This window comes from Armigeres subalbatus, chromosome 2 (assembly GCF_024139115.2).
Source record: "Armigeres subalbatus isolate Guangzhou_Male chromosome 2, GZ_Asu_2, whole genome shotgun sequence".
Lineage (NCBI taxonomy): Eukaryota > Metazoa > Arthropoda > Insecta > Diptera > Culicidae > Armigeres > Armigeres subalbatus.
In genome coordinates, this window is record NC_085140.1 from 12,512,813 (window position 1) to 12,533,993 (window position 21,181).

Below are 21,181 nucleotides of genomic sequence, written 5' to 3' on the forward strand. Positions count from 1 at the left end.
TATTATTTATAAGTATTATAAGTACTTAATGGATAATGGACAATTTCTTGAGATTTTCAAGTTTTTCCAGGGTTTTGTGAGTAATTGTTATCTAAATCGAGCGTATGATCTCAACCTTCCTAACTAATACCAATCCTAAAAGATGCAGCGCATTTTAATTATCACTGTAGGCTTCTTGAGAAAGGTTCGGTAAAACTATTAGATTTCAAGTAGAGGTAGGGGAAGTGGGGGTAACACGCCCATAGGGGTTAAAACGCGCCACCCCTGAATAAGGTTAAATATCCCCATTGTGATTATTTTAAATAGTCTATACGATGAATCAATGAAAAATATTGCCATTGGATACATATATTTCATGATTTTTCTCTAGTTACACATGAAAAACTCGAAAAAAATATTTTTGCGTGTTTTGATGCAATTCTAGCTCGGTGAAATTTAGTCTTTCTATCGCTGTTATTCATTGGTAAATTGAAAATTGAGCCATGAGCCATGCTGCTTACTCGTGTTCTTTATGTTCCACACGAAATCGTCGTCAAAATTGGTCTTAAAACGATTTGATGGGCCTTCAAACTTCTGAGGTCGGTGTGGGGCAGTACGCCCCATGCTCATTTCGTATGACCGAAACAGCTGAAACATTCGGTTAATTGCCTTAATGTAGGCAATTAAAATGAAAATCAGTACGATAAACACATGCGCGTTTTAACCCATCCACTGGCGCATCTCACCCCGCATGGTTTCAAAATCAATATTTTTCGGGTGCTTTTTAAAAATCAAATTTCTGTGCAATAAAATGTACAATTAGATATCTGTCATCGGTAGTCAGTCGCAGATATGCTGTTCTTTAGTATGCGCTGATGAAAACTGGCTGAAATGGTGGTTTTCATTGATAAAAATGGCATTTTCCTTAACGTGGGCGTCCTACCCCCAGTTCCCCTAACTAAAAGTTGAATAAGAAAGAACTTTGTATTCTTTCGGATGGATTTTAGAAACTCCGCGTACTATTTAATTCTCTAAACTCCTATTGTCGCTGCAGCAATGAAACCAGTGAAAATGTCTCAGTAGGCGTGAAACAGACTTACTGAGAGAAAATATGTGTTAAATGTTCCTATGTAACTTAATTTGTTTTTTTTAACTAAATTGAAAATTAACGACCAATAAGTTGTATTGCGACGTAAAACTGATTATTTTTTAATCATCCTAGAAGTTATTCTAACAGAAAAGAAACGTTAGTTTATTGTGGTTAGATCGCCGTTTGAAAGCTCGTAGAAATTGTCAGGCCACTGAATTCAAAGCTGGCGAAAAGAGTTTAGCTAACTAATTTATTCAATATTTAATTTATAATGTATTCTAGGTTCGAAGCAAATCAAAAAATCCTTTGAAAATCAGGATCGTGCTTCACATTCTATTTACGGTTAGCCCAACACCTATGGTTTTCTGAACCTATCAAGGATTTTAGAAATCCTACGAGATTTCTAGATTTTTAAACCAGGGCTGAGCGTCGATGAACATCATTTGAAATATTTAAGTCGTCCATTACATTGATATCTGGTAGACCAACAATATACATTAGTTGAATTGAGCGAAAATGGTAAACTTTCTGTGTTATGAGTGTTAAAATAGAATAGTTTGAAAAAAAGTTAGCCGCCCCTAGAATTTTTCATTAGTTACGCCAATGGGAAAACCTATGAAACAGATTATAACGAAAATGTACAGCACTTCAAAATAACTTGACAAACACATGAAGCCCCCTGTAGAAATCAAGACTTGTACATCATGAAGTCCTTGTATAACATAGCCTATATCAGATTACAAACCAAACTTCAAAGCCTCCAAAATTACTATTTAGATACCAATTTCAGCACTATCAAACACCGTTTTAGGGTTTATCCGGCATTTGCTTGAGCTTGCCGTTGCACTGAAGAGTATTTCAGCCCAAATCCTGGCCAAAAGTCAAAAACAAAAAAAATTAGATTTCTCCATATTCGTTTTCGTTTTTGTACTCTTCAATAGTGATACTAATTTGCCATAGGATTTTTGAAACAATATTAATCACTTGTGAGCGATGCTGACTGTCAAAACTTCACCATAATTTCAATGCTAGTTTTATCGCAATTGGGCAATGAAAAATGTGCACGTTTTATCAGGTTTTTCTTGATTTTTAATGATTTTTAGGATGAAAATCAATATGGGTATGAATAACGTTTCAAAGCATGATTCGATCTGAAACCGTTTTCAGGTGATCCATAACCTAGATATTAATTGCTAGTTTTTTTCTACCCTTTGACAATAATTTGTTTTACAAAATAAAACTTTTGATCAGGTTCCAAACCAGTCCAAGCAACACAATTGTCAGCGTTGGAAAGATTGGAGTTTCCTTTATATGCTCCACAAAAAATATTTCACGCATATTCACGCAATCGTGACTTATTTTTATTTTAATATAGTGAAGTTTACTTAAAAATGCTAGTAAAAAATCATGGTTTTGAGTGCCAAACCTCACATAAACTATGTTTCGCTTCCAAACAAGAGTGAGACTTTGATGAATACACCGATCCATAAAAGCATACGCATTTTTCGGATATTAAGATTATTAAGAAACATAGCGGTTGATTTGCATTTCGTATTTATTAGATCTGCTCCATTTGATTATACAAAACATTATCCAGGGACTTTAACATGATCCGATGACAAATTTATTTAGTCGAAGTAAACAAACAAAGTACATCTTTTCGGAAAAAATAATAAGTTATAATGAAAGAATGAAGATTATCATAAGGAAGATCAAACTCACTGTCAGAGTCAGATGTGGGCACCACTCGTTGCAAGCGCGCTGTAGTTCTCAAAGCCAGCGTTCTTGCGCCAAGTGGTGCTCAATAAAATAACAACAACTGATGCCACCAGTGATCATACTTCACTGCTAGATGAATGTAAACAACATAAGAACAAAAATATACTTTACTGTTTCTATTGAATGCATTTCCAGACGACAAAATGATTGACATACTTTTGGCCACGCTTTTACACTGCGTACTCCTATGTTGGGCGTTTTTCCCAACGACACTATCCTACGATGTACCACGCGTCTCCACACGCCTTCTGTTTGTTTCTTAGAAAATATTCTTATTGCCCCCTTTTTATTATTCTTATACGAGGACGTTAAGGTCATCCAAACTCAAAATCCATTATTCGTCAATATCCGTTCAGCCGTTTCTAGTTTTAGTTTCAGCATGTTTTTATTCGTCACAAATTAAAACATCCAACAATTAGTTGAAGTACATCACCTATAAGACTATCTATTTGTAGCTGTAGTTTCATGTGATCCGAAACACGGACATGATATGCACCACTTTCAACTGAATCGACTCGGGATCTTCCCTATTTTGTAAACAAGTTGCTTTCATTGCTTCCATGAAAATTATATTTGCGTATGTGAAATCGATACATATGTACAATTCCGTAAATATATTGTAATCCTTTTCTGAATCACAAATGTCCGGGTCGGTTTGCACCACACGTTGGCTGGATGAGTACGAAGTGATATGTTGGCACGATTATGTGTGCTGCTGCTGCTGCCGTATCTGTTTCAGATTCAATAATTCATTGGTCAGATGTCGGAAGCGTTCGGGTGCCACTTTAAGGCACTCTGCCTTCCACGAATTCGAAAGCTGAGCCGATTTGGCTCGCCCTTGCCGAAGGGAAACGGGGCAATCAAGTTCGGAACGGGTGGTGGTGGGGCGTCACGGGTTGGATCTTGTCAGACAGCAAATTGAGTTTATTAATTCATGAAAATGTGGATATGCATATGATTCATCTGGGCAGTAGGGGAAGAGTGTAGTTTGTCCTTTCAAACTGCATTAGCAGCCTGATGCTACTCAGTTGCTGCGGTGTGTCACAAAGTTCGGATGGTGAAAGAATAAGAACTAAGCTGAACTAGAGAATGGGTTCTCAAACATTGATCTAATTTGTTCGAAACAGAAAATTATTTTAGAGGAATATTCTAGAAAGTGACGGAAATTCATTGCAACGATGACGTCGGTAGCCTCTCAGTGAAGTGAGTGAATCGCATATTTCATTTTTAATCAAATTTTCTCCTTACTACCAACTAGAACCGTAGTGACGACAGGATATTGAGTGGCAATGATGGCGTCGTCGATGGTCATTTAGCAACAAATCTTCTAGTGATCATCGTATTTATATCTACATATCTTTTGATGTTTACCTTGCCTTGCACTTTTAACATACGAAAGGGTCTCAAAAATATGTAGGGCTGCAGCAGGGTGTTACTGGTCATCCCCAAATGTGGAAACGCTGTGCTGACGCATGCATAATTAAACGGTCGTTGATGGAGTGGTTAATGCGCATTAGACGACTCGCTGTGTCGGAAATCAATTTAAAGAGCTTTAGCTTATGGGGTCAAACCTCGAGAAAGTTCAACAGATCACCCGACAATTTATGCAGATTGAAAATTCATACAAGCCGTTTATCGTACTGACACTTAACCCTGCTCCGGACTACGTTCCGAACAAAATTTATATCTCCAGTTCGCAGCACCATTCCCACAACCTTGGATTTAGGTCGTTATCTCTGCCGCATTTTATAAAATACTGGATATTCGTTCAACATGTTTTTCCATCCATGTGGTGGCACGTGTCGGCGCTAGTTTCGGTTGGTAAAGTTCTTCGCATCCATTAGTCATTTTTGTTTGATCAACCGAATCGATCCGCATACTCTCGGGTTTCCTTCCAGCGAAGAAGGAATGGGAGCCCAAACCCCTTTTTATTGAGCTTAGGATCAATTTCAACTAAGTGGACGAGAAACAGTCGTCCTTTTGGTGACGAGTATTTTAAAAGCCTTGGTAGGTACATGATGGCACGGGCGTGCGAATAAAATTATTGGGGGCAGATGTTAAAGATATTCGGTTTATGAAATGAAATGCGTGTATCAGAAAAATGCTACAAGTCTAATAAACCACTTTAGACCACCTCATTTAAATCAACCCAGCTACAGTCATCAAGAAAAAAAAATATAAATGCGAATAAACGAGATTTGAAATTGTGTCTTTCATTTACTTTCCATTAACTACCAACAAAATGCGAACATATCAACAGATTCGCATTTCGCCTGTTATTAGAAAATTTCATCTGTGTTTCATTACAGACATAACAGGAAAGACAAATAAACGATCTTATAGTCTTTTCACATCTTATTCATCTTATTCGCAAACAGATTTTTCAGAAAACAACTTTGTGATAGATTCTTCCGTAACCATTCAAATAAAGTGAACTTTGTTAAACTTCGTACATTATGAAGAAGCTATTGAACATAATATTAAAAAGCTATAAGGAAAGAGTTTATTTCCCATTTTCCAAATCATTTTACTCACGCCTCTGAATGTTCAACCACCTACACATGTTCCCGGCAAGTGGTCTGCGAAAGAAACCCCAGAAAGCCTTGAGCTAAGAAAAATGATGAATGTTTGTCGGATGGCCATTGGGCAGGAGCAAAGCCGCTCGGATTTTATTTCATTTTTATTGATACCCATATTCGTTTCGTTTCGTTCTCTTGATGGGGAAAGCACACAAAAATAACAGACCCGAAAGGTCGTCCGTCGTTCGATTCCGGACCGATCCCTCCGGGGAGTCTGCTGAGGAAGGTTTTTCGCTCCGACCTATTGTCCGGTGAGCCGTCCCATTTTAGGTGTGATGTTAGTTTCATTTTCTTTGGCAATCCATGAAATCCGAATAAAGAACTTGGGTTTCCTCTTTTCTACTCCCGAAAGACCACTCAACGCGGTGAGTAGATGAACGATGATAACAGCTTTGATGGGATTGCTTTATGCGTTTGATTGAAACGGTTGAGAAAGGTCTTTAATTTTATGGCTCGGTCATTGAATTGAAATCGCTTACCTATTTGGATCAAACAACAACTGATATTTCAGAGGACATTAGTTTGATTGCAATTTCTGATTGATTGCTTTGCTCTTCATTTCCCTTACAGGTATATATTGTAGGACATATACCACCTGGTTCGGACGAGCGGCACATTGGCCACATCCCGTACGGACACACGAGTTTCACCGAGAAGAACAACCTGCGCTATCTGCGTCTGGTGAAAAAGTACTCGGAAATCATTCAGGGACAGTTCTTCGGTCATCTGCATTCGGACTCGTTCCGGGTGGTCTACAGTGATAGCGGTGGGTTTGAAATCATTCCCGGTTTTTGAAACGGCTAATTAATTTAAAATATTTTACGGAAACAGGAAAACCAATTTCGTGGATGATGATCGCTCCCTCGATCACACCGCGGAAAATGTCCGAGTCGAACAACCCGGCGATGAGGTTGTACAAATTTGACACCGATACGGGACAGGTAAGAATCACGGATTGGTTTTGTAATTCAACCTTAATAAACCTTTGTTTCATGATTCCCGTTCTTGTGCAGGTACTGGACTACACGCAGTACTATCTCGATCTGGAACAGGCGAATCAGCTGGGCGAAGCGGTGTGGCAACCGGAGTACAACCTGACAACGTACTACTACGGTCTGGGAGAGGTTTCATCGGTGGCTCTGCACAACCTGGCCGACCGATTCACCAATGCGGACGACACACAGTTTGCCAAGTAAGTATTGAGGGATTATTATTGCAGTTGTGCAGATCTGTGCAGATCTGTGCAGAACAAAACCTAGACTAGAGTAACAATTAAAACGAGTTGGATTAAAACGGAAATTTCCAAATTCGAGACCGTCACGAAATTAGAAGAGATTTCAAACGCTAATAGCGTTTTTATCTTTCAATGAATTTTAGAGATTTTCTTATCAATTGATTCGAAACTTTCCCAGCAATTTGCCAAATCCATTGATTAGCAACGTAAAACTATTGAAAATTTATTTTCGTTCCAAACCCGGTTAAAACTTCAGAATTAATCAATTCCGTTCATGAATCCCCAACACGGACATCAGATTGATGTAAGGTACGGGTCTTTTGGCCCACTGTTTCGTTTTCCCTGTGTATAAAAATACCCATGTTTCACGCGCCAGTTGCATTCGGGATTTCACGAAGAGCGTACCAGGGCGTCCCAACGAAGAAGGCTGTCGTAGCGGTGGTGGTGCAGCAGAACATTCTTCGCTACGGTGGTGGTGGCAATCGTTTTCGTCCGTGTTTCAATCTGCATCGTCGGCGGATCTCGCAATCGATGGCGTCCGTAGCGCCGAATCATCGAATGGCGGTCGAGTTGTTGCTGTTAGGAACATAAGTGGAAATAAATCGATTCTTTTCAGGACCACCATTATATTTTGAAATAAGGTTTAGTATAAGGTTGGGTAATATTTCCAAAGTGCAACCGCTAGGAACCGGAGAATGAGTGATTGAGAAAGTTGATTTTAGACGAACTTTTTTCAGAGAACATTGGCATCGGTAGCGGAATCATAGTATCGGCGGTCGGCGGGTGGTTGCTACAGAAATTTATCCACTAATGTGGCACCTGCAACGGTTTAGATGTCGTGGGCACAAAGAGAAATTTTCCCACAAGACTCACAAGACCCACAAGACTTTGGACAAACATTTTAAATGAAAATGAAAGATAAACTTTATTCAAAGTGCAAAACATAATCGCTTGGAAACGGCTCAAAGTTGCCGTCGGAATCCAAAGCACGTGTCGGAAGAAGAGGATGCAATACATTTATTCACATTATGACTGAAGAAAATTCAATGGCAACAGTATTGTTTTTTCTTGCCTGGACATTCAGCAGTTCAACTATTCTTCTGCCGTTGGCGTTTATGGTCAGCAGAACACCGTCAGAGCAGTGCTCAAAATCACTTTCAACGGACCAGCATGACAAACGACCCTTTGTAGGATCACCATCCAGAATTTTGTTTTTTTCTTTTGTCCGAAAGTCTTTTAGCCGCGGTGGCGTGAATCAGAGAGGCATTTTTATGATTACGTTTGTTTCTTAAATATTTTTTCAGAATGTTTTTAAGACATATACGAGAGAATTTTTTGAATTTCACCGGAAAAATCTAATGAACTTACCCAGAAAGATTCTCCAAAATATTCATTCGGAAATTATTTTTGGATTTTTGTTTACTTTGAATTTTCGAGAAATCTTTGGAATTTCCAAAGAAAATTCATTGGAATTCCCACCCAAGGAGAATTGAACGGTTAATAGATCGAAGACGGTTTGGTCAAAAATTTATTAAATATCTTGGCTGTGCATATGCACAGCACATGTTTCGAAATGGACAAATTGATATGAAATTTGCGAAAAAGAATCTTGGAGGGACTCGAACCCTCAACCTCCTACTCTCTAGATAGGCGTGATAACTCCTACACAACAAGACCACTTAAAGGTCACGTTTGCGGAAAAGCCTCAGAACTCGAGTACCACCGCGGTTAGCTCTTTTTTGCAAATTGAATATCTTTCGGATGCTTGATCTTCACATGTGCTTTACTGTTGTATATCCACAGTCAAGCGAGTGCACATTGTTTATTAAACGAGAGGATCACACTCTATGACCCCAACAACGGGCGGGGCGGATTTGTATAGAGTGCAAATCAATCACACTCTGCTGTGCCAAATGTTTACGTTATTCCTAAGCGACATACGGCCGAACTGATCATTTGCCCGAAAAGCTTTTTGCCCTAACAGATCGTTTGGCTGAAATGGTCATTTGGTCGAATAGTAATGTGACCTGCGAAACGCGGGACGCCTATCTGGATTGCGTCACTGGCTTAAAAATGGATCCTCCAAAAGTGCAAAAAAATTTGCAAAAAATATTTGTAAGGCTGTATGAATTGAATTAATTTTTTTGTAAAACGAAGTTAAAAAATGCAGGACGTCTGGTCACATTATCGAATATGCGTTTGGTCGAAATGATCGTTTGACAGAAAGGGTCATTTGATCGAAAATGTCATTTGGTCAAAAATGTCTACCCGTTTGGCCAAACGGCATTTATAGCCAAATGGTATTTCTGCCAAACGATCATCTCGGACAGACGTCCCTTTCGGTTACTTTTTTTTCATGCTGTAATAAAGTAATTTTTTGCACATGAATGATGGTTTATCACTAATTTTTCGGCCAAAAAATCATTTTGGCAAATAGTATTTTCGGTTCAATCAAAGTAATTGCCTATGTTCCGGGTATTAAACCACCCGACTTGAACATTAATTTACAATTTTAATTAAATAAATTTACATTAATTTACAATTAATTTACAATGTTCTGAAAACTACACATTTGAGTTTTCAGAACATTGTAAATTAGTATTTTCGGTCATTTGGCCTACATATTTGGTCACACGACTTTTTCGGCCAAGTGACTAATTCGACCGAACTATTTGTCATTTGTCCATTCCAGCTAAATGCCATTTTTGGTCATTTGTCCTAACAGGTCATATGGGCATATGGGCATATGGGAAAGCGCCACTTTGCACAAAAATATCCTATCTGCAATACAATCATTTCGAACAAAAGGCTTCTCTGCCAAATCACCTTTTCGGCCAAACGAATTTTTGGTAACATGACCAATTCAATCGACACACTTTCGGCCAAATGACCATTTCTGTCAAACGACCATTTCGGCTAATAAAGCTATTGCTAACCGTTTTTTCGTCTAAGGGGTTGTTTAAATATCACGTCCACTACTTTTCTTTAGATATTTAGACCACCCCTCTCCTTCCTCTGTCACGCGTTTAGTTTACCGAATATACTGTCACATAATCTTGAACCACCTTTCCCTAAAACCATGGACGTCAATTTTGAACGATCCCTAAGGGAACTGTTTGAACGAATGACATTTTCGGCCGTAGTGAGCTCTAGACCATACGTATTTCGATCACAACTGTGTCGTCTTCAGTGTCTCGTACTTCGAGTAAGTCGAGTCAAGTACGAGACACTGAAAATGACCACACAGTTGTGATCGAAATACGTATCTGCAAAGATATCGAAATAATTGGTGGAATTAAATGGAGTTACTTGACTCGTCTTAGACGGTTTGTTCAGTTAAATGAGATATTCGGCCGAACAACTTTTCGCCTTGTGGTCTTCAACCAAATGGCTTTTTGCCAAACGACCATACTCTGTTGGAAAATTCTTGATAATCGAGTTTTAAAGGAAATAATTGGTATTTTCATGGAAAAGTGATGTTGTCGGGATATTATTCGGAGAACTATGCGGAGTAAATCTTTGTAATTTCCGCCAAACATACAAACATACATTTAAATTTGAATCTGCGTGGATTGTAACCGTTTGGTTCTAATTGTATCTTGCTGGCTCCACCGCAAGTCCGAAATTCATGTCCCACCCTAATGAAACAAACTGACAGCATCAGATATTGAGCGTCGCTTTCGCATGTCGTCTGACAAGTGAAACATTCATGGCTCCTCTCTCATTCATTCCTTTCGTAACAACACTAATTTACAATGGTGTGAAGGTGCTGTCCAAACAATCGCTTGTCAGAAAGATGTCAAGCTCGACACATAGATTACGCCAATGTAGCGCACGGATTTACATGCAAGGGAGCAAAATGATGAATGTGAATTTTAATGTTTATTATTAAAACTACAATCCGTCCTTACAAATCTAGAGTATAAATAGTCAGCCATTTCTAGAAAAGCTTCTTTCCTGTTTCTACCAGTGGACGATCTAGAAGTGCGCGTCGTGACTAGAATTTAAAAAATACTAAAGTTGTTGAATTTAAACTTATTAATTATTGTGTTGTTTCTTTTCATAAAAACTTAGGAAGCGATGCTTAAAACTAATAGTACGGGCAATAGTACGGAAGAAGTTTGTGAATAACGAGAACAAAATAGTACGGTTGGTGTTAGTTCAGAATTTGTTGAAGTTATTGTTACAATCTACTTTTCAATACAAAATTTTCAAAACGACTTATCTGATTTTGTAAACAAAGATTCAAACGACGATTTGACGAATCTGATGGCTCTCCCACGCCAACCAATACCATCAACAGGTAGCGGCAACCTTCATCTACCTATTGGTGGTGTTGGTTTGCGTGGGAGAGCTATCAGATTCGTCAAATCGTCGTTTGAATCTTTGTTTAGTCGCAGCAGATAAGTCGTTTTGAAAAATTTGTCTTGTTTATTGTTGTATAGTTTGCTCGAAATCGGATCAGAACGGTATAATCCGAAGTTCCTGTAAATTAGGAATGTTCTAAGAGAAAGGTAAATTAAATAGCAGATGTATTGCTGTGTGAAGTGATAGACAAGATGGCGTCATGGTAGGGTAATAATCACTTGGTTAGGTCCAGAAACGGGCAATTCTCTTTTTCTTTGTGTTTGCGGAACAAGTTCCGCATACTTCCCAGAATTACCAAGCAGCTACAAGCCCGAAAGCTACGCTAATCGTCCCACAAAGTTAACGATGAACAGGAAAGTGTTGTCAAGCTGGCAAATACCCACCCTCCCCCCCTCCTCTCTCTGTTGGGGTCAGCACGCGCTTCAGACCATCTACTACGTCTGGATGTGCCCATTACCGATTCAAACCATCACGAACAACCCCCGATAGCTGCTATACGCTACCGGAATGCACTGCAACGCCATCTACAAGCTACCACATGCTCGTCTAGCTACCACGGATCCGGATCCCATCGACAACAATGCGCAAGTACCCTAAGTGACGACAGACTAAAGAAATGTGTGCCAAAAATGGACTGAATAGTTGTTAAGTAAAACTTTGTGGTAGCGACTCTTTTTTATGAAAGCGCAGCCCTTTATTATTAAGTTTGCACTCATTCTTGTTTGTGTTCGTTTTCCGTGTTCGTAAAGAAACGTTCAGGCCTCGTATTCCTCTGGTTTACGGATATTTGCTTTTCTACGGCTTTTGAGCACCGTGTTGTAAGGCCTTATTTGTATGTTCGTCGTTCACTTGCAAACCGCTCGAACAAGTATTGTTTTCTCCTTGTGTTCCCCTTGCCAATGAGCCTCACCAAGGAACAGAATTTGAATGGAAAGATGCTGCTTCAACGACCCTGTGATTCCTTCCCATCCGGTGAGCCGTCAGGTTTCAGTATCAGCGGTGCGACAAATTTTAAACGGTGGCGCGCTGATAAAAAAATTTCGGCGGCGGTGGCGTGCCAAAAACTTTCGGCGGTAGTGGCGTAGCGCGGTGGTGCACACCTCTACACGCGATCAGGGTTTGAGTCCAAAGGAGAGAATGAGAATGAGAAAATCTCTCACTTATCATGTCTGTATACGCTCTCGATAGGTAGCATAGGAGTGGTGGGGGTGAATTGGACACTCTAAGAACTACTGCTGATTATCAAGTGGCTATCAAAAAAAATGTATTGTTCAATGCAGGTGTGTCGAAGCTTATCTTATTGGTTAACAAAGCCTGTTGTGAAAAAAAATTTGAAAAAATGTTTCAATACGTGCTTTTGATCATTTAAAATTAGTCCAAAATAGTTCAATTTAGTTTTGGGTGGGGTAAAATGGTCAGGCAGTGGGGTAAAGTGAACAACATTGTAAATAAAACAAATAAGTCGATCAAAATACTTTAAACCAAATACATATTCTTAATAATATGTACTCAAAATGTTACCTGACAGGTATAAACCCTTCGCTTTTTCACAGACAAGCAGACTTACCGGGCTTGGTCAAAATTATAGGGCGGGATATTTTTTAATATTCAATTGACCACTGCTTAGTGAAATATTACCAGGTTCCTTTGGTGTTGGCATGGTTCGGCAGGAAATTCATCTAGTCTTGAAAAACGGGTTGAAAATCATGTTCATGGAGAAATTCCGGATTATTTGAGGGCATGTCAAAAATGCTAGATTTTGTGCGCCTACATTATTAAAATGGATAAAATGTTGGCCCTCGTTATACTCTTTTACAGAAATTAGAGCTTTTACTGAGTTGATTGATATAATAATATCACATGATCGGATGAAAAACATCTGAGATATGGATGTTTTCATGAACGAGGTGCGTTGTATGAAAATATTTGTTCAGGAATGTAGAAATTGTGGGAAAATGTGTGTGTGAAGCGTAGATGACCAGATACCCCTTTTCTTCACTCTGATTGATGATCTCATTGTCAACCCAGTAAACCACATATCGTATATGAAATGATAAATTGTATCGCATATATTGCTGTTTTCTTTCACATTCGTATATGACTGCTTATAAAGATGGCTAAAATATGAATTTTATTGTATATGATACCAGTGTAAGCAATATTTACGATTGCGTTTATGGAAGTCATAAGCCTATATAAACAATATCAGTTTTATCGGATCAAATCGGAAATATCGTTTATGTATACAAATATTGTCATGCAAATCATATACCGATGTACATTGTACGTATATAGCTTCCACCTTCTGCGCGTTGAGCACTGAGCCACTGAACCTTACCGATTAAATCAATTTCAAAATTACTTACTTCACTCCATCCGATCTGCCAAAATTCCGATTATTGCCGGTGTACTTTTCACTGCCAACCAGTATCGCTCATATTGCACTGCACTAACAATTTATCGAACAACTAAACTGTAATTGAGTTGTAAACACAGTTCGACACGATGAAAGACTGATGTTGACATTTCATAATCGTTTATACGTGGATTGAATCGTTTGGAATGATGCGCAATCGTTGTTATGTACGAACATTATCAGGATAATCATAAGTTGTTATCATGTACGATTCAAGCCACATTTGTACGCACAACAACAAGGCATCCGAATCGTATCAATGTAGTTCATATCGTACACTGAAGCTTTTGTCAATAATAAATCGCCATCTAGATTATGATTGTCAAAATTTTGCAGCTTTTCAAGAGTTGCTGAGTAGCGCAAAGGTAGAGCATCAGCCTTTAGATCTAGAGGTCAAATGTTCGAGACAGGGTTATTCCATTTATTTTTCCAAATATTCACTAAGTCGTATAAATGTTCATGAAAACTCGAGAAAGTCGTTATTTAGCCCGTATATGGCCTCCACTTTAGTAGGTATATAGCGATTCGGTGCATTATATACATAATATCTTATGTGTATATGATGGCCTATATCAATAGTAATAGGTATAAAAATGTTGACTGGGAACTGAACCGATTAATGTTGAAATTTGAGCTAGTTTATCTTCATTTATCTGTCAGAACATTGCTCACTTTACCCCCAGGCGACATGACCAATTTACCCCCAAAGCTAAGAAAACTAAGCCTAAACTAAGAAAAAAGTTTAAAAACTATCTTCCATCAACCAGTGCCGCTTCATAACAAGCAAAATGAACTATGTGAACGATATTTTGGCTTAGAACTACTAGCTCAGAGTTTTCATGGCTTAAATGCAACAGTGCCAAAATTACATCAAACTAACATTTTGGGAAAGTGCGCAGAATTTTGCTTAAATCTAGCTGTTAAATAAATATTTCATGATTTGAAATAGCTCGGAGAGTATGAAATGCTTAATTTATGATGTAGCATGGGTAATAATACGAGAAATCCATAAACAGGGGATAAACAAGCCGTTACCCACTTTACCCCGCTTGTTCACTTTACCCCCGCTACCCCTACCATGAGAGACGTTTTTCGGTTCACCTGTCATAAGACGAGTTTAAACAATCCCATTGAATTCCACCACTTAATTGTATCCTGACAGATACGTTTTTCGGTTGCTGTTACGATAATGAATCGATTCGGGGGGCTACAACCCATGATGAATTTCTTTCAATAAGCCCTAATTGTGTTGGGCACTGGTTTTGATGATGCATTTCAACTTGTTTTACACAGCTGTTCGAAAAAAATGGTACCCAACTGGGGCCGCCTATCCGAATCAGTTTTTTTTTCATCTTCTGTACAAGTGCGCAGTATTGGTAAAATATCAAATTCTCAAATCTCATTGGCGATTTAAATCATGCGAGAGTCAAACCCCAACAGAATCATGGCCCAGCGAATCGCCCATGATTCGAATCGCGATTTGCATCATTGCATGATTTTCACGTGTTATTCATTATTGAATGTATTGAATTAACTTTTTTCGCGTAAAACAATGGCTAATAATCTATATATATAAAAATGAAATGGTCTGTGTTCGTATCCGCATAACTCGAAAACGGCTGGATGGATGTACTTCATCCATTCAGCAAATATGTTCGTCATCGTTTCCGACGGGTTTATATGATATTTCCTCATACAAAAATCACGAATAAGGTTGACCAAATCGTGAAAAACTAAAATTAAGAACCTTATGGAAATTTCACATGGGTAGTTAACAACGCGCATTTTCGCCTACTATGCAGGACAACGTCTGCCGGGTCGACTAGTTGCATATATAAACAAAACATATGCCTGGATTGCGTTTTGACGCTTTTTAGAGCGAAATCATTTTTCGGTGAGTGAGCGAAGCGATGCGATTCTGGCCGAGAAACTCAAGCGCGAAGCTCTCCCTACAGAATCGCAAGCGAGTTAGCTCGTGCATGAAGCCTCGATTTTTCAGATTTGAGTATGACTCTACCAACACTGCTAGTGCGATAGTTTTGTTTTCATGGCTTGTTATGATTCGAAGAGGTTTTTACCTCTCTTTTATCGTTGTTCGTTATCTATTGAGATCGATTTCTGCAAACCCTGCACGCGATTAACATTTCTTAAAATAGCGTCATGCCAACAAAAACAAACGGCCCTTTTTCAAGGCCACAAAATCTTTTGCTAGAAGTTGGAATGTGTTTCGTGCTGTACTTGATTTACTGATATCCCATTGTATATATTGGTCTAACGGAGTTCATAAAATCTGTGCAAAACAAAGCATTAAAAACTATTGCACGCATGATTTTGTATACATTTTATAAACTGAACTCGTGAATGTAACTCGCAATATCGCAAAAAAAAATCACATACAACAGCCAAACCTATGAAGACGCCACCATAGTGAAGAAATTTCAGGCATCGTCTGCGAATACATTTATGGTAGCGTCTCTGTCCAACAAACTGCGCATTTTAAATCATTTTTAGTAACCAAACAAAACCAAATAATAATCTTGTAAGGAAATATTAGCTTTCGATAACGACAGCCAAACCGATGAAATCGTCAACAAATTTCTGCAGCGACTACCTGCCGACGGTCTCCCCTCGGAACGATACTGTCGCCTTGATTACGTGACGCACGTCGTCCAGCCATTATTTTTTTTTGTACTTTGAAAAAAGTTCGTCTCGGATCAACTCTCTTGTTACACGTCTCAATAATACGGCCTTGAATTCGCTACAGTCACAGAAAAGCCTGCCGAGTATAATGATGGACCGATTTATTTTCATAAATATCTACAGTTACTATTTACCAGCAATCACTCAATAGTTCGAATCCTGCGAGATAAATCTAACTTGAGAGCTGCCTCCCGACTTCTTTTCGCATTTTACTCACTTTTGGCTTCTTCCACGCAAGGGCGGATTTGAGTGAAAGGAACCATGAAGTGAGTTGATTCGCGGTTCCGTTTACCCCACCAGTGACAGTTGGTTCACCCCACCAGTAAATGTTGGTCCAACGTGTTTGGCTCTCAGTAGATGACTGTGGTACTATCCAAATTCGTCATTTGAGACGACGACATACATACATCAGCTGTATGCTGCTTTCGATGCATCGCAGAAGTAGAGCAGACTGTATTGCCGATTCTTAACTAATCTGCGCGGCACGGAGAGTGCGAAAGGTTGGCCACCAGTAAGCGTGTACTTCGGACTGTTGGTCGTCCCACGACCAGTGTTCCGGTCAATGTAGTTAAACTAGCATTTTAACTTTCACCTCTGCAGTTCCTTGAATATCAAGAGGGTCTAATAATTGCGACATTTTAGATACGACGATGCGTCTAGTCGCGACCTGTAGCTGCGGCAGAAATGCAATCTTGAACAGGAATGTGTCTGATTGGGGCAGCCAGAGTAGCGTAGAGTCTTGAATGTAGGCGAACGATCTAATTCAAGTTATTAGTATTATTATGATTGTCTTTAATTAAGAGGTTTTCAGCCCTAGGCTGGCTCACCTCTTCACGTAATTCGAGTTCTGCTTTGGTTCTCCACAATTGACGAGGTAAGTAAAGCTCGATCCACTTAGTATTTGGCCGTTTCTTACCAATTACTGCGGCGCCTCTGGTGGCCGTATCGAGAAGTAAAATACATCACATCGTTGCGGTACACACCAAAAAATTATGAATATTACAGGTGACGTATGTGGATAAAATGACACAAAACCACATGACATAAACTGAATCACATATTTTTCAATGTTAGATGATTTAAAATTACATGTCATGAAACCCAAAACTCAGCACCCGATGCGACGCACATAACGCTTTAGCAGTCGATGACTTGATGCTGTGTAATACTTGTTCAGTGCAAATCGTGGAACATGATTTACTTCGATCACCCGATCTTTCAAGAGACGAAGATAGCTGAGTGTTAACGCATTGGGCTCTCACTCAGCGGGCTTATGTTCGATTCTCGTTCTAATCCTTTAATTTTTTTGTCAATGAAGTTGTGATGTAAAATTAAAGTATCACCTAATTTTACGTCAAAAGTGACGCTCGTATATGTCGTTGTCGCAGCACCTAAAATTACATGATTATTTTTAGGTGTGTAGGTTTGTTTAATTTATGGTGAAAGCTTCATCAGTATTGATGCTCACGTTCAAAAGTTATCGAAAATGGAACGCGAGAGATGGGAACAAATTTTGCACTCTCACGTTGGAAATTCAACATGGTCAGGAGGAATGATTTCAAAGTATCTAAAATTAGCGAAATTGACTGTAAAAACTGTCAAACGTCGGGAAACACTAGTGCTGGATCGCGTAGCACAAAACAATCGTAGAAGTGGAACATACGACTAGAAAAAACAAGTGAAAGTCTGCAGAGCAGTTCGGAAGCATTTTGGGATTTCCTTGCATGATTTAGCGAAAAGTTCACTGCGCCGTACAGCACAGCTCAAATAATCTGTCGGCGTGAAGGTTTCAAGTCGTATGATGTCAGTAAGCGTCCCAACAAGACCCTGAAACAGAACCTGGTTGCCAAACATCGCGCAAGAATGCTGGTCGAGCAAGTTCTGACGAAATACAATTGATGTATTTTGATGAGCAATGATAATATTTGATAATATTTAAATTGACTTTCAATTCCCGGGACCCAAGTTTTACCTTGCCAAACGGAATAGTAATGCAACAGGAAAATTCAAATATGTATATGCAGGCAAGATTTCCCACAAATTGATGGTATGTCAAAGCATCTGCAGTTGTGGAAAGAAAACTAAAGTTTTCATCATTGGAGCGACCATAAATGGGAAAATATACAAGGAGGAGTGTCTTCAGAAGCGATTTTTGCCATCAATTCAATCACACGACTGTCCGGTGTTTCTTTGGCCTGACTAAACAAGCTGCCATTACAGACGGGATGTGATGGAATGGTATGAACCGAATGATAATGACGTTATTGAAAAAACTATCAACCCACTAAAATGCCCAAATTTTCGTCTCACCGAAACATATTAGGCAATTATCATAGGGAAACTTGAGAAATGGTGCAAAACAATCAGAAAACCATCTTATATGGAGAAGTGGTGTGAAAAAATGACAGATTAAGTTGACCGTTCTACTGTGCAAAAAATAACGAGTGGTATTGAGAGAAAAGGCCGAGATTTCATCCGAAATGCCAATGAATCATTTTTCGATATTTTTTCTTTCAAAGTTTATTAAATTCCCTGTATAATTAAACTTGACCCACCTTTTTATGAACTTTTTCAGCAAAGAAATGTCTAATTTCGTGAAGCCAAATTCTAAGTGGATCAAGCTTTAGCTGAGGACGGATGTGATCATTTTCTGAGCACGAAGCCAACTGTTTTCAGCATTTTCATATCCATTAACTGCCGACAAGCTCCGTTAAGTTAGTTATTATCGTCATCCACGGGGACTGCTAACGGGAAGCGATATTCTTCGTCAGTAGCCAACTGAGTCAGTCGCTAATCCGTAGGTAACGTTTTTAAGCTGGCAAATGAGGATAGACTCTTATGCATTCTCTAAGGACAGAATCTGTGGATACTTCCGTTCTTCTGGATGCACCCAGATTTGACGAAACATCTTCTCAGCATTAGCAATAATCTTGTACTAAGGTAAGGGAACAATAATGACGATAGAACGACAAACTGGTGGAGCTTCGACTAGACCCCTTGAACATATTTCGTAGTAGAACTTTCAGAACGGTGGATGACATGATGCGGTAGGGGAAACTGCGGACTACATGACGTGTGTGCATTCACCTCCTTCATATGTTCCAGCCTCTCGTACTCCTACAAAAACTCGTGAAGTTTTGGATGAGATACGAGCAGTGCTGTGGGGTCTCACCGTATTGATTAAAGGTGGTAGAAGTTGTAATCGACATAATTGAGCTGCAGGTCGAAAAACACATCGACTCTTGTAGGTTCTGCACGAAGGATATGTGATAGAAAGGTGTGATGGAGCTACAATTCTGCCCTTCGGAGAGGACGACGGCCTACATTCGCTCGTAGTCCTGGGAACCGTGCAATAGAGGAACACCGAAAAATAAGGTGCCGTATATCACCTGAGGCTCTTCAGAACTCGCACGAGGTTGGAGGATCCTTCTATGGATCAGCTTCGTGTGACCAATCGTCCATGTTGCTTTGCTGCGCTGATCTAGTCCATCACTCTGTGTGTTTCGTCCTTTACTTTTCTGGAACTGTAACCTCACCGGCGTCGTATTTCCAGTGTAACCATTTGCAGCGCATCTTCTCCGTGGATGGATATATCGACGACGAACAGCCACAGTGTTATCGTTGATACCGGCGTGTCCCGGAGTCTAACAAATCGGACGGGTTTTGTTTTGCGCAGCTCGATCAATTTCTTCAATACGCGGGTGTTTCAACACCCCTGCCGGTTCCATGATGATGATAATCTTTGTATTATTGTTCGGGATCAGTATCTCCATCGTTTTGGGGCTTCACCAAGAATACGCTGCATCATTTCTATAAACTGAATGTTCTGACCTGAGACGAGACCTGCAAACGCGGCTTCTTTTTCCTTGTTTTGACACTTGTTCTTCTTTTCATCACAGTTGATCATCGATTCTCAACTGTTTCCTTGAGTGTTTCACCTAAATCCCGGGTAGAATCTTCTGAGCACAATAAAAGTGTTTTTAAAAAGATTTTCCTATCGGAAATAAAACACTTATTCATAAATGTTCAATATTAAGCTATCCGCTATTCTAGAATACTTTTTAAAGTGAAAAAGCACTCGTAAAACAAAATCATTCGTAATCCTTTTTGAGGGATACCAATACTTTCACACAAAAAGGTGCTGGTTTCACAGTTCGAAGAAAACCTGTAAATTTCCGTCCAAGTAGATGTAACAAATTGACCTTAAATTTACACGTGCTGTAATTTACGAGTTCATATTTTTATAGGAAAATAAAAAAATGCGACCAACATGGGAATCGAACTTCAATCCACTGAGTGAGAGGCTTTCTCGTTAGCCACTCGTGTGTTTCAACTTCTTGAAAGCAAGTCGACCAAAGAGTAACGAGTTAAGGTGACTCGGGAAGCACGAACAATCATCTTATCGTCATCATTTTCATCATAGAATGCTTATTTTTGCCTTTCTCGTACAACTAAGTTGTACCAAAAGGCTATCATTTCACTCCAAATTCGAACTTTTGATAGAAGTCCCGGAGACCCATAGTGTTATATACCATTCGACTCAGCTCGATGAGCTGAACAAATGTCTGTCTGTCCGTGTGTGCGTGTGTGTGTGTGTATGTGTGTGCGTGTGTGTGTGCACAAAATGCCATAAAAAACATTAGCCAAATTTTCACATAGAAACTCTTAACGGATTTTCTTGCAACAAGTTGCATCCGACAGAGACTAAAACGCTGTTGATCACTATTGAATTTCATAATAATTGCAAATTGCAAAAAATAGATAATATTAAAATAGTGATGAGACATAGTCACATAGAACAATAATGTGTTATGAAAAATGCCTTGCATCTATGAATATTTTATCCGTGGCTTCCCATTAAGAATTTCATCGCACTATAAAGATGCTCGTGTTGCACGCATTTAGGCGTAAGTATGCTCTTCGTTCAGTTTCATAGTGCTATGAAATTGTCCGAAAGTCAAAATTCGAACATAGGAAATTCGAGAAACTTTTGACAGCGCCATCTGTCGTCTAGTAGTGTAAATTTTCTATCATAA

The 21,181-nt window shown here is 39.2% G+C and overlaps 1 protein-coding gene across 1 annotated transcript in view; it reads left to right on the top strand.

Moving 5' to 3' along the window:
- Positions 1-21,181, top strand: part of LOC134217770 (acid sphingomyelinase-like phosphodiesterase 3b) — a 352,324-nt gene that overhangs the window by 322,659 nt on the left and 8,484 nt on the right. Inside the window, exons 7-9 of the mRNA XM_062696588.1 lie at positions 5,998-6,193; positions 6,259-6,368; positions 6,441-6,619. Coding sequence (XP_062552572.1) covers positions 5,998-6,193; positions 6,259-6,368; positions 6,441-6,619 — 485 coding nt within the window. The remainder of the gene's footprint in view (positions 1-5,997; positions 6,194-6,258; positions 6,369-6,440; positions 6,620-21,181) is intronic.